Source organism: Rana temporaria, chromosome 3 (genome assembly GCF_905171775.1).
Source record: "Rana temporaria chromosome 3, aRanTem1.1, whole genome shotgun sequence".
In the NCBI taxonomy this organism is placed as follows: Eukaryota; Metazoa; Chordata; class Amphibia; order Anura; family Ranidae; genus Rana; species Rana temporaria.
The window spans coordinates 47,437,912-47,452,004 of NC_053491.1; the positions used below are offsets into that span (position 1 = coordinate 47,437,912).

At 44.2% G+C, this 14,093-nt stretch overlaps 1 protein-coding gene and 1 pseudogene across 18 annotated transcripts in view; one reads left to right on the plus strand and one right to left on the minus strand.

Moving 5' to 3' along the window:
• Positions 1 to 14,093, plus strand: part of PPIP5K1 (diphosphoinositol pentakisphosphate kinase 1) — a 239,242-nt gene that overhangs the window by 39,255 nt on the left and 185,894 nt on the right. For all 18 annotated transcript variants that reach the window (XM_040342509.1, XM_040342514.1, XM_040342513.1 and 15 more), the window contains exons 3-4: positions 1,373 to 1,568; positions 13,982 to 14,072. In XM_040342509.1, the coding sequence (XP_040198443.1) occupies positions 1,373 to 1,568; positions 13,982 to 14,072 (287 nt within the window). The remainder of the gene's footprint in view (positions 1 to 1,372; positions 1,569 to 13,981; positions 14,073 to 14,093) is intronic.
• Positions 4,490 to 4,596, minus strand: LOC120933922 (annotated as a pseudogene).

Sequence of the window (14,093 nt, forward strand, 5' to 3'; positions counted from 1 at the left end):
CATTTTGATTGTTATCTGCTGACCACCATCACTAATTACACACAGTCGTATCTGTGAAGTGTTTTTTTTTTTTTTTTTTGTATTTTTATATCATATTCTATCATTGCTTGCTTATTTAAGAAAGAAGGCAGGACATAGACGATGCAAATTTAGTTCCTGCAATCCCGGTGTTCTGTCAAAGTGCCCCCCCCATCGAATAGTGCCCGGGACGATCGGCGCGTGCGCCGTACGTCATAGCACAACTGTTGATTTGTCGATCAGCTGGGCTGACTTAACCATGGCTCATGCGCATATCGTAGGAGATACCATTTCACAGCCGCAACTTAAAGGGTCACTAAAGGATACCTGTTTACAGGGTATAGAGACATAATAGTTTACTGATTCCTTTTAAAAACGATTAAAATAGATAAAAATCAATCATATAATGTGCCTCTAGTTTCACTTTTTTTTTGCAGCTAGCTTAGTTTTTGCATGTAATTTAATGCCTCTGTGCTGGACAGAGCCATAGAGAGTGATGGTTAGGAAAATGAAACTAGAATCTCCCAGTACTGTGGTGATCAGGAAACAGACAACCAGGAAGTGTCCAGAACAGAGCGGAATTACAGCAACATCAGAGCAAAAACTAACAATGAGGACATAAAACCAGGACTGCAGTAAGGTAAAGGAATAGCTAAAAAAAAAATTCCTTTAGTGACCCTTTAAACCTATACAAACAGTGGGGAAACCAGACCAGACCATCAGCACACTGTATAGCCGCCCCGCAACAGCGAGGCACAATGTGAGAACAGTCTCCCCCCGCTGTTTGTATAGGTTTCAACTGTGCCCATAAAAATTGTATCTCCCATCGAGAGATACCTCGTCTGATGTGCGCTTGCTCCCTGTTCACGTCACTCCAGCTGATCAGCAACTCAGCTGGAGTGCGGCTCAGTCCTGCGCATGTGCGGGCACTATTCGATAGGGAGCACTTCTCGACAAAACACCTGGTTGCAGGAAAGCAGTTTGCACGATTCCCCCGTCAACGCAAACAATATTGATGCAGGAATCCCTCCTGCCAGGACAATGTATTCTCCCAGCAGGGCAGGCGTGGGAAGCCGTTCCCGCCAGGAGAAAACCGTGATTATTGCTAGCGGTTATAGCAGCAGTTTGCTATAATGGCAAGCAAATACGGCAGGCTGATCGATCAACTTTGTACATTCAGCCTGCCCATTAATGGTTCCTACTGATCCGGCCGAGGTTCAAACTGTCTTCAGCTGTCCTAAGACGTAAAACTTTAAATTGGGTTGATTCTTCCTTATTTACCTTTTTATGAGATGCTTTTGTTCTTATATGCTAGCCCTTTATAATGGAAATAAAAAATCATTTATTATTCTAGCCTCCTGAACGTCAGATTGTGGTGGGAATCTGTGCCATGACCAAAAAGTCCAAGTCTAAGCCCATGACCCAAATCTTGGAGCGCCTCTGCAAGTTTGATTACATCACTGTAGTGATTATGTCCGAAGATATCATTCTGAATGAACCTGTGGAGAACTGGCCTATTTGTGACTGCTTGATCTCTTTTCATTCTAAAGGTAACAATTCTCTGCCCTTGTCTCTCCAATAGCTGATGTCATGTTGTCACTGCACCTGACAGCTTCTGCTGAGCGAATTCATTGCAACTTCAAAGATAAACCACCCTTTTCAATAATTAAATGCTTTCTTCCTGCTCATGAGTTAGATGAATTAAATGTTAATGAGATATCTAGCAACAGCCTTTACTATACCCTATTAAACTGTGGCATAATGGCTGGCTAAACATATACATAGTGCATTCATGTTCTGAGGGTAGTACTTTTTTATTTTTTTATTTTGTGCATTTACAGATTATTTGCTCAACATATATGGGTTTAGTATGTAGTAAAATCTTAAAGTGTACCAAATTGTTTAAAGCAGGGGTGCCCAACCTTTTGAAGAGCGAGAGCCACTTAAGTGACTTTGTAACTGGTCGCGGGCCACAATGAGCAGAGCGAGTGGATGGCATGTCCGTGTCTGCTCTGCATATGCAGAACGGACACTGACACAGCCCGCTATACTTTTTAGCGGATCGTATTGGAGGTAGGACACAAGTCAGTTTATGTCTGCCACTACTTAGAGGTGAATGGAGGGTCCAATTGGTCAGACTGAGTGTGTGAAAGGGGCCCAAGGCTGCTTTCACACTGATGTGCTGTGGTTTACCTGCACCGTGGGTGCAATGCAGTGTTACCTTTGGGTTGCCTGCACTTTGCAATAGACTTCTATTATATTCTGCAGGTTTGTTGCACTTTCAGAAAGCTCACCAAACTTGCAGGTAATAACAGAAGTCTAAGGCTCAGTGCAGGTAACCCGCAGGTAAACCGAACTGCACCTGCGGATCAGTTTTAAAGCAGTCCTATAACCACTGCAGAAAAGATATTCCTATATACACACTGATTTTAGTAATAAACTGACCTTTAAAAACAGTATTCTATTACATCCCAGAGCAGGAGGTCGCGGGCCACATCAGAGGGCTCCACGGGCCACATCAGAGGGCTCCGCGGGCCACATGTGGCCCCCGGGCCACTGGTTGGGCACCCCTGGTTTAAAGGGTAACTCCATTCTTGTGGGGAAAAAATTGGCAAATAAAAAATAAATAATATATAGCATATACAGTGCCTTGAAAAGGTATTTTTACCCACATTTTGTCATGTTACAACCAAAAACTTAAATGTATTTTATTGGAATTGTATGTAATAGACCAACACAAAGCGGTGCATAATTGTGAAGTGGAAGGAAAATAATTGGTTTCCCAAATTTTTTACAAATTAATATGTGAAAAGTGTGGCATGTATTTGTATTTACTCTGATACCCCTAACTAAAATCTAGTGTTACCAATTGCCTTCAGAAGTCACCTAATTGGTAAATAGAGTCCACCTGTGTGTAATTTATTCTCAGTATAAATTCAGCTGTTCTGTGAAGCCCTCAGAGGTTTGTTAGAGAACCTTAGTGAACAAATGCCATCATGAAGGCCAATGAACACCCCCAGACAGGTCAGGGATAAAGTTGTGGAGAAGTCTAAAGCAGGGTTTAGGTTATGAAAAAAAATATCCCAAGCTTTGAACATCTCACAGAGCACTGTTCTATCCATCATCCAAAAATGGAAAGAGTATGGCACAACTGCAAACCTTCCAAGACATGGCCGTCCATCTAAACTGACAGGCCGACAAGGAGAGCATTAATCAGAGAAGCAGCCAAGAGGCCCATGGTAACTCTGGAGGAGCTGCAGAAGATCCACAGCTCAGGTGGGAGAATCTGTCCACAGGACTTCCTATAGTCGTGCTATCCACAAATCTGGCCTTTATGGAAGGGTAGCAAGTAGAAAGCCTTTTTTTTTTTAAAAGCCTATGGCGTGTGAAACACACCCAAAAAACTTCACCCGGTGCAGAAATAATGTGCACACACATAAAGAGTGGTCACAAAAACGTGCAGACGGTGCAACGTCAAGTGGTCCTCCTGTGAAAAAGGATCCAAACCCTGATCCCCCTGGGCGTTAGGCTCCAGACGGGGACTGAGGTACTGTGGAACGAGCAACCAAAGCCGACACGGACCCAACTTCCTTGGAGGGACTGCCGAAACAGAACCCTCCCAGTACTAGGTGGGGCTCCCCCGAAGGGAGACCTCATGAGAGCAGGTGAACTAAACCAGAAGGCCATGTCCACTCACTCCCAAGACGTTCAGGGCTGGCCCGAGGACCCGCACCCTACTAGTCACACAGTGAACAAATAACATGCACAAACAAAAAAAGACAAAAACGTGACAAACATAGGCTAATAAATAAAATAAAGTGGGGGAAAGGGATAGTGTAGAGGAGAGTGAAAGAAGTGGTCATTGTGTCCTACAATGACCAGGCCTTCCGGCCAGGAATAAAAAATTCCTCCGGTCCCAGCCAAAAGCCCCGGCCCAGGAGGCAGGTGCTAAAAAAAAGTGTGTATTGGTGCAGTGACCGTGGTACCAGTCAAATCAATGTGACCCTCACTCACAGTGATCTTTTCGGTACCCCTGGACTGCCACTCCAGGGGCACATGCACCATAGGCTTTTCATGTTCCATATCCAACCCCCCGACCGGCCAGTGCAGCCCTCCACCTCTGCCAGCTAGAGAGCCCTTCAAGGTTTTCTTAGGGAGAACTGCCGCTCCAGTTAGCAGCCTCCGCCAATACTAGCCCCTCTAGACCCTCCGTCAACCCGGCGGATTTGCATGGTCCTACCCCGACCCATCACAGGGCAGCACCAGCTCCTCCTACCGGATAGCACTTACACCGGCCAGCCAGAAGGCCGGACTAGAACTCGGCAAAAAGACCAGACCAAGCGCAGCCACCCATCCTCACCAGGAGCACCCTTCCAGATGGCTCAGACGCAACCATAGGCCGGCCCCCAGTATCTGTCGGGCAGCACGGCGTAGTCCCTGCTGAAACCATCCTTCCAGGTGCACAGACGTCATTGGATTGCATCCACCCTCCCCATGTAGGAGGTGCTTCAGCGCTCCTCTGACAACTGATAAGAACAGATACTACACTTGATCTTAGCCAAAAGGCCGAGAAGCAAGAAGAAAGCCATTGTTGAAAGAAAATCACAAGAAGTCCCATTTGCAGTTTGTGAGAAGCCATGTGGAGGACATGGCAAACGTGGAAGAAGGTGCTCTGGTCAGTGAGACCAAAATTTAACTTTTTGGCCTAAAAGCAAAAACACTATGTTTGGCAGAAAACCAACATTGCACATCACCCTGCCCCTTTTCATCAGCAGGGACAGGGAAGCTGGTCAGAGTTGATGGGAAGATGGATGGAGCCAAATACAGGGCAATCTTAGAAGAAAACCTGTTAGTCTGCAAAAGACTTAAAACTGGGGAGAGATTCACCTTCCAGCAGGACAACGACCCTAAACATACAGCCAGAGCTACAATGGAATGGTTTATATCCAAGTATATTCATGTTTTAGAATGGTCCAGTCAAAGTGTCGACCTAAATCCAATTGAGAATCTGTGGCAAGACTTAAAAATTGCTGTTCACAGACGCTCTCCATACAATCTGACAGAGCTTGAGCTATTTTGCAAAGAAGAAGAATGGGCAAAAATGTCTCCGAGATGTGCAAAGCTGGTAGAGAATCCCCAAAAAGACTTGCATCTGTAATTTCGGTGAAAGGTGGTTCTACAAAGTATTGACTCAGGGGGGCTGAATACAAATGCACTCCATTTATCATTTTCCTTCCACTTCACAATTATGTGCCACTTTGTGTTAATCTATCACATAAAATCACAATAAAATACATTTACGTTTTTGGTTGTAACATGACAAAATGTGGGAAATTTCAGAGGGGGGTATGAATACTTTTTTTAAGCCACTGTACAATTGCAACACAAGGCATATTGTAATTGAATGTTTGTTATTTAACCACGTAAGACCCGGACCAATATGCAGGTAAAGGACCAGGCCCCTTTTTGCGATTCGGCACTGCGTCGTTTTAACTGACAATTGCGTGGTCGTGCGACGTGGCTCCCAAACAAAATTGGCGTATTTTTTCCCCCACAAATAGAGCTTTCTTTTGGTGGTATTTGATCACCTCTGCGGTTTTTAATTTTTTTCGACAATTTTGAAAAAAATGCAATATTTTTTACTTGTTGCTATAATAAATATCCCCCAAAAATATATAAAAAAACTTTGTTTTTCCTCAGTTTAGGCCGATACGTATTCTTCTACCTATTTTTGGTAAAAAAAATCGCAATAAGCGTTTATCGATTTGGTTTGCGCAAAATAGGGATTAAGACCAATCTCTACATTAGAGCCCTGCAGGTGCAGCAGCTGATTGATAATTATAAAATCCCTTCCATACAGAATCACTCTACACATGGACACAGACTATTTCTTCGGAATCAGTAGGAATCTGCACCAAAATTTGTTAAAATCCTTGTAATGTACATTTCTCGAAATTGCTTTTTTTTTCTCAACAAATGTGAGCTGAACAAAAAAAATTAACTGATTTTCCCATTCACACATTTGAAGTGGATGAGGGAATCCCCTGCTGTCAGAATATATTAATCAGTGCTGCAGAAAATTGGCTGTAGTGCTGATCGACGCAAAATTTACCAACAAGCCTGTTCCAGAGCAGTCGGTCCTTAGTTTGACTGCTCTGGAATGGAAATGGCCAAAGATCAATCAGAATTTGTCCGGTCCCTGCTGAACCAGACAGATTTCGACCCATCTGTGGGCAGCTTTAGGTTGACCACATAATGATGTAAATTTCCCATTGGCCCCTTTCACACTTTTACAACTTGTCCCACGATTTGGGACTGCAAAGTAGCATGACCAGTCGTTCCCCATGATTTCCAATGACAACTATTCATATTAGTACGACTTCAAGTCATTCCGACTTCAAAGTAGTCCCTGCACTTCTTTGGTCCGAGTTTGATGCCCCTTACACAGGCATTCCCTGAAATTGCGGCAAATTCGCGCAACTTCGAAATCTCGGTAATGTGAAAGGAGTTTTAATCTGACAAGTCTTTCCAGTATTCATTGTGTGTCAGATTTTCTCTCCTTACCTTACATTGACAGTGGAGTATGATTCTTATCTTTCAAATGCTTTATTGGAACAAAAGGTACATTACAATTGTGTTGTTCATCGAAAATAACAGGCGATAAGCATCAAAGATACAAACACAAGAGTCATCTAATATCAATGAAAATTCAAACAAACAAAGTTGACACTAAAGCAATTGATAATAAGGTTCTTGGCAGCAGTGCCATGAATTACTGTCTTCTGTCTTCTGTCTGTTCCGTTTGTGAGCTTAACTTCCGGCAAAGAGCCGGTAAAGATTAGATAGGCAAAGGTGGAAAGTTAGGAAGGGGTCTGGAAGAAGCGGTAGCTTTCGTGAAACCTGCTTATTGTTGTCGTGTGTTGTTTTAAAAGAAGAACAAAAAGGAAATTACAATTGCGTGTTCTACTGTCGTGGCGAGACAATGGGTGTCTCCTCTGTCACTGTGTTCAATAGCAACATCGGTAACAATCAAGATTTCTGCGTGTACATATCTAGTTGTATCTCATGGAGTATGATTCTAACTTGCCTCTGCTTAGTAGGCAGAGAACAATAGTATTGTATTGGTTAAAATGTTACAACCAACTGGCTCTCCAATAATGCTGGCCTCTTGGGCTCGGTTCACACTGGGGCGCTCTGTCGGGTGACTTGGCTGTCTGACAAGTCGCGCTCCACTAAGTGCAATGGAACTGTTCTAATCGAAGTGACTCAATTCGCTGTGATGTAGAAAAAGGTTCCTGTACTACTTGGGGGCGACCTCAGAGCAGCTTGCATTGACTTTTATTACAGAAGTCATTTGCAACCCGCGCTGAATTTGCGCTGTGCGGGGCAGCTTCCGAGTCAGATGACTGAGGCCGCCCCAGTGTGAACCGAGACGAAAGGTTTTCTGCTGCAACATTAAAGGGGTTGTAAAGGTAAAAAAAAATGTTTCCTAAATAGCTTCCTTTACCTTAGTGCAGTCCTCCTTCACTTACCTCATCCTTCCATTTTGCTTTTACATGCCCTTATTTCGTCTGAGAAATCCTCACTTCCTGTTCTTCTGTCTGTAACTCCACACAGTAATGCAAGGCTTTCTCCCTGGTGTGGAGTGTCATGCTCGCCCCCTCCCTTGGACTACAGGAGAGTCAGGATGCCCACTAACACACAGCTCCTTTTCTCTATCTGCAAAGGAGAGAGTGTCCTGACACTCCAGCTCACCCCCTACCCCCTCAAGAGGCTTTCTCTACACCAGGGAGAAAGCCTTGCATTACTGTGTGGAGTTACAGACAGAAGAACAGGAAGTGAGGATTTCTCAGAAGAAATAAGGACATTTAAAAGCAAAATGGAAGGATGAGGTAAGTGAAGGAGGACTGCACTAAGGTAAAGGAAGCCATTTAGGGAATTTTTTTTTTTTTTTACCATTACAACCCCTTTAAGGCTTGGTTCAATCCTTATCAGTCTACAGTGCCCTCAAAGTCCATGACTCGCCCTTAGGTAATTTTTTTGTTCAATCCTGTGTTGGTCAATGAGAGCTGTCTTAAAGGGTTTGTAAAGGAATTTTTTCTTTTTTATCTTAATAGCTTCCTTTACCTTAATGCAGTGCTGTTTTCATGTCCTCATTGTTCGTTTTTGCTCTCAAGTTGCTGTAATTCTTCTCTGATCTCCACACTTCCTGGTTGTCTGTTTTCTGATGACCACAGTGCTGGGAGCTTTCTCTCTGTGATCACTAATCAAGGAGGTGTGATTACGGTGTGTCTAAAACCCCTCAAAACCAATCGTTTTCCAAACCATCACTGCCCTGTATTGGCTTTGTGGCTCTGTACATCACAGAAGTAGGTAACAACATGCAAAAACAAAACTAGAAACTGCAGATACATTATATGATTGATTTTTATCTAGTTTTAATCATTTTTAAAAGGAATCGGTTAACTATTATGGGGGTATTCCACAAAAGGGATACGCCGGCGTATCTACTGATACGCCGTCGTATCCCTGTTTCTATCTATGGAACTGATCCACAGAATCAGTTTACCATAGATAGGCAGAAGATCCGACATGTGTAATTGAATTACACTGTCGGATCTTAAGGATGCAATTCTAGGCCCGGCCGCTAGGTGGCGAGGCCATTGCGGCCGGCCTAGAATATGCAAATGAACACTTACGGCGATCCACGACTGTTCCGACGGGCCCGTCGCGCTAAATCTACGTAGTTTACCTCGAGTTACGCCGCGTAAAAATAGGGCTGAGTCCTATTTGACTAAGCCCCATTAAGTATGGCCGTCGTTCCCGCGTCGAAATTTTCAACTCTACGTCGTTTGCGTAAGACGTTCGTGAATGGCGCTGGACGCCATTTACGTTAACGTCTAAGCAAATGACGTTGGAGCGACGTCAGTTAGCACAATGCACGTCTGGTAAGTTACCCGACGGAGCATGCGCAGTACATCCGGCGCGGGAGCGCGCCTAATTTAAATGGGAATCGCCCAGTTGTATTAGGAACGCCTTGCGCCGGACAGAGTTAAGTTACACCGCCGCAAATTTCCAGGTAAGTGCTTTGTGGATCGGCACCTAACTTGGGAGATTTGCGGCAGTGTAACTTAACTCTGAAAAGTTAAGTTGCGCTCGGCGGCTGTGGATCTGGCCCTATGTCTCTATACCCTGTAAACAGTAATTTCAGCAAAAAAATAAAAAATTCCTTTACAACTCTTTTAATTAGCACTACTGAAGTCACTCATTTTACAAAAGGTTTCTGTACTACTTCAAGGCAACTTCTTCTATCAGACTTTTGCCTCAAAGTAGTACTCAAGTCGCCAGGAAGTGTCCTGGCGAAGTCTCACCATCTTAGCCTAATGGTGGGGTTGTTGCATAATGACTCCAAAGTCACAAGCTTCATTGAACATTGCCTAGTAAAATATGATCAGGCTTAAAGGGGAACTGAACTCTGGAAGTTGTGTCCAAAAAAAAAAAGAAGGCAGACGGCAAAGGGACAGTCATCAGCATTGCCCGTGGTTTCCAGCCAAAAATGGTTGATTTTTCAGGGTGCTGCTTCAAAATTTTCTAGACATTTCGCATAAAGTAGAAAAAATTTACTTTGAATTCCGGTCTTCATAAATGTATATTATGTACATAAAGACAAACTAGTTTAGCTTTTGAAAATTTTTGGTGAATTCATAACTCAACTCAACTAAACTAAACTTGTAAAGGCACTGAAAAGCCACCGCTCTACAATCTGATAGTCGAGCCAACCGTGTTTTAGGTTGCCACACAAAAAATAAATTTTCTTGAAAAACTTATTTCTCTATTATCCATTGTGGGGACACACCTTGATGATTATTAAAGCGGGGGTTCACCCTAAAAAAAATTCTAACATTACATCCAGCTCACTACTGACATTGTCAGCATGCCGATTTTTTTTTTTTTTTTCTTGCTGTACATACCTTGTAAAGCTATTTTCTTAGCCGGCTTCCGGGTAGTGCCTCCCGCGGGAGTGGGCGTTCCTATGCCGCAGTTAGTGATTGACATGATGACAAACACTACCCCCCGTTGGATAAGGAGCGTCACGAGTTGCCGAAAGAAGCCGAACGTCAAGTCGGCGCTATACGGCGCCTGCGCACCGACGTTCGGCTTCTTTCGGCAACTCGTGACGCTCCTTATGCGACGGGGGGGGGGGGGTAGTGTTTGTCATCATGTCAATCACTAACTGCTGCATAGGAACGCCCACTCCCGCGGGATTCACTACCCGGAAGCCGGCTAAGAGAATAGCTTTACAAGGTATGTAGAGCAAAAAAAACCAAAAAAACGGCATACTGACAATGTTGGTCGTGAGCTGGATGTAATGTTAGAAATTTGTTTTTAGGGTTAACCCCCGCTTTAAGTATCCTATGTTGTACTGTCACCTACAAGAAAAATGAACATTAGTCACATAGAAACTAAAGACCTGCCCTCAGTGGTGGCTGGTGCTCAAAATTTTCTGGGGGGGCGCAACAAACTGAAAAAAAAAAAATCAAACGCAGCCACTGTACCCATCAATTGCCACTAGTGTGCCCCATCAATTGCCGCCAGTGTTCCTCCCCGCCCGGCACTTATCTGTCTCGGTGCTGTCCTCCACGCTCCGAGTCCTCATGTCTTCTCCCGTCCTCTGCTATGATTGGACACCTGATAGGCATCCAATCACAGTGCCTGTCGCTTCAGCCAATCAGGTGACAGGGTGATCAGACCCAAGCATCCTGATTGGCTGAGAGGCGGATCAGTGTTAGGGAAGCGGTTTATTCGCTTCCCTAACGCAACACTGTGTAAATGGAACGCACAGCATTGCGCCTGCTTTTTACCAATTTGGAAGCCTATTAGAGCCCACTGATCTAATTGGGTTGCCCATTAGAGCCAATGTCTCTAATCGGGCACTTCCCCCCCAAATTCAGATGCCCAGCCACCAACAAGGGACCTGGACACCTGAATCGGGGGCGGCGACAATAGATAGATTCATGCAATGCATGAATCTATCTATTGGTGATTGACAGGTGCAGGAGAGAGGGGGCGGCACTCCTGTGCCCTTTATTGATGCACCGCCACTGCCTGCCCTCATAACCCTTGTTTTGCTTAGGAGGGTGGACATGTTTTCTTCAGCTCTACTCTTTTCTGTTCACTTGGAAGTTATTTTTTTTTTTGCCATCAACACCTGATGGTAGATTCAGGCCAGATACTGAAATCCTGGCAGTCTCTCCAGTCAGCCAACCAGCACAGGCTTTCCCAGTTCATTAAATATACTGGTGTTCTGTCTGTGATGGTCACTAGTGTTTTCAGGCCAGGCCAGTATGTCGGGTTTCCATGAGGAGTGATCAGGCCACACCGGCAGCAGTGCTCTTGTCTCCATCTCAGAAGACTCATTCCCTGGAATTCATAAAGACTGACAGCCCTTTTTACGAAAGTGTCTCTCACATATAAAAGTGGTGAAGAATGCACCAAATTCATATACCTGTCTAGAACTTGTACCTGAATTGCACCACTTTTAGAATGTACTAAAGACACTTTCACAAAATCTATCTGAGTCAGTTTTTTTTTTCTCTGTACGCCAAAAGAGGGTTGGTTTAATTGGTCTGTGTGCAGGCGGTCACCATTTTGTTAGTCTACTAGAGCCTGACAAGCTGATCCTGTCTGTCTTGCACCAGTCTGTTCACATGGTGATCCGACAGACACAGGTTTGGGGGGCATTCAAGTGGTACTATTTTTATTGTTTTAGACTTTCCTAGGTTGCTTAATTATCATCAAGCAGTATCTCTCAATGCACCGTAGAGAATGTAGGATTTTTGTAGTTTTCATCCCTTTTGGAGTCTATTGAGGGACACGGCTCCCTCCCTTCATGTTATTGTACACTCTTTGGCCTTCTTATGCAGGGTTAGGCGGGAGGGTTTCTCTGCTGTTCTCATGCTGTGCCCCCTCAGTGGACTTGCATCAAGTACAAAAATCATATACACGCACATATATATATATATATATAATTTTTTTTTAAAGCACGGTTCCACCCAAAAGTGGAAGTTCTAAGGACTCCTCACCCCCTTACATGCCACGTCTGGCATGGATTTTTTTATTTGGGGGTTGGGGGGGTGGGGTGGATTCCTAGTTTTGACAGGTACCCCGCTCCCACTTCCACTGAGGATGCTTAGGTGACTCGAGTGGAAGTTCTCCTCTCCCATCTCCCTCCCTGCAATCTTCTGGGACATGTCAAAAGTCCCAGAAGATTGTCCCGCCACTGAGGAGGCGCAGCGCGACCCGTGCATGCGCAGTGCACACCCAGCAGTGAAGCCGCAAGCTCTAACAGCTGGTTGCCCACACTTGTGATGCCAGGGAGAGGCGAGGGAGAGAAGCGAGGGTTCAATCGGCCACATCGCTGGATTGTGGGACAGGTGAGTGTGTGTTTTATTGAAAGTCGGCAGCTACACTTTTTTGTAGCTGTTGACTTTTAATAAACTTAAAAACTAGTGGTTTTGCAGAAAAGCTTTCATTGGACACAAACGCATTTCTGCTTCTATTTTATGGGCATATCAATGACTTCTGAGGAATCTCTCCAACTTTGTGTGTTAAAATGACTTGCCGTCTCTGCTGCTCTTGTGAGTTGAGAGATTGTGGATCATGCAGAACGTTTTCTGCCGTTTCTTTTCTGCCATTTCTTTTCTCTGTTTTAACCTGACAACATGTGCACAGCAAATATATCAATGCATAGGAAGTGTGTGTTCTCTATAGGGAAATATTGCATTAGGAGACCTCGGTTAAGGTATAAACAAACCCTCACCTTGTAAAGCCTATTCAGCTTTAAAAAAAAAATGAAAGGCAAAATATAAAACGATGATAAACGTCTTTTGGTCACTTTTTTTTATTTTTTTATAAGTGATCACATTTCCTCTGTTCTCATCTGGAGGAGGAGAAACAGCAGTACACTAATCTTCCCAGTGTATGGCTGGGGGGGGGGGGGAGTCAGCACAAGTCTGATCATTGAAGGAGAGCAGGCTGAAAACACTTGCCATGCTGTGCTCTCATGCTTGGTGTGGCCAGTTTTTAAAAGGAAAGCAGAGGGACTTGGGGGAACACCAGGGATTTTACACAAAGGAGGCAATACAAAGAACAGTAGACTTTTTCATACAAGTACATGGAACAGCAGACACCTCAGGAATTTGATATGTTGGGGGAACATATTCGTTAAAGTGATTGTAAAGTCTTGTTCCCCCCCCTTATATGTAATATACTTAACTGCTCTGTGCAGTGGATTTGCACAGAGCAGCCCCGATCCTCCTCTTCCCCGCCCCTCTTCTGCTCCTGGCCCCTCCCTCCTGTTAGGTGCCCACACAGCAAGCAGCTTGCTATGGGGGCACCAGAGCCGCAGCTCCCTATGTCCATTCAGACACGGAGCTCCGGTTCAGCCCCGTTCCCTGTATCTCCTGGTTGGCTAACTGACTTTGACAGCAGTGGGAGACAATGGTGCCGCTGCTGTGTCTCAGCCAATCAGGATGGAGATTCCAGAAAGGGCGAGACACTTGTGGACAGAGATGGGGCTCGGGTAAGTATTAGTGGGGCTGCTGCACACAGAAGGCTATTTATCTTAATGCATAGAATGAATTAAGATAAACAACCTTCTGATTTTACAATCACTTTATGACTCCCATATGTACACAGTTGTATTTAAGTTCTAAAACCAATTCTACAAGCATAACATGTCAATATATGTAACTCCCCAGGAACCCCGGATGTAAATAATGCTTATTGGAGAATTGTTTTATAGTTTACATTTTTTTTCACAAAAAAAGTCTCTTGCATTATAGTTTACCACCTCAACGTATGTCATGTGACATGTATTTTTATGCTAGATTGTAATTAAACCTATTTCCATACTGTCGGCACATATTTATCTCCCCTTTTCTTCTTATTTGTTGCTTTCTAGGATTTCCACTTGATAAAGCTGTCGCCTACTCAAAACTGCGTAACCCGTTTCTCATCAATGACTTGGATATGCAGTATTACATCCAAGACAGGTAAAATATATTTGGTGCCAT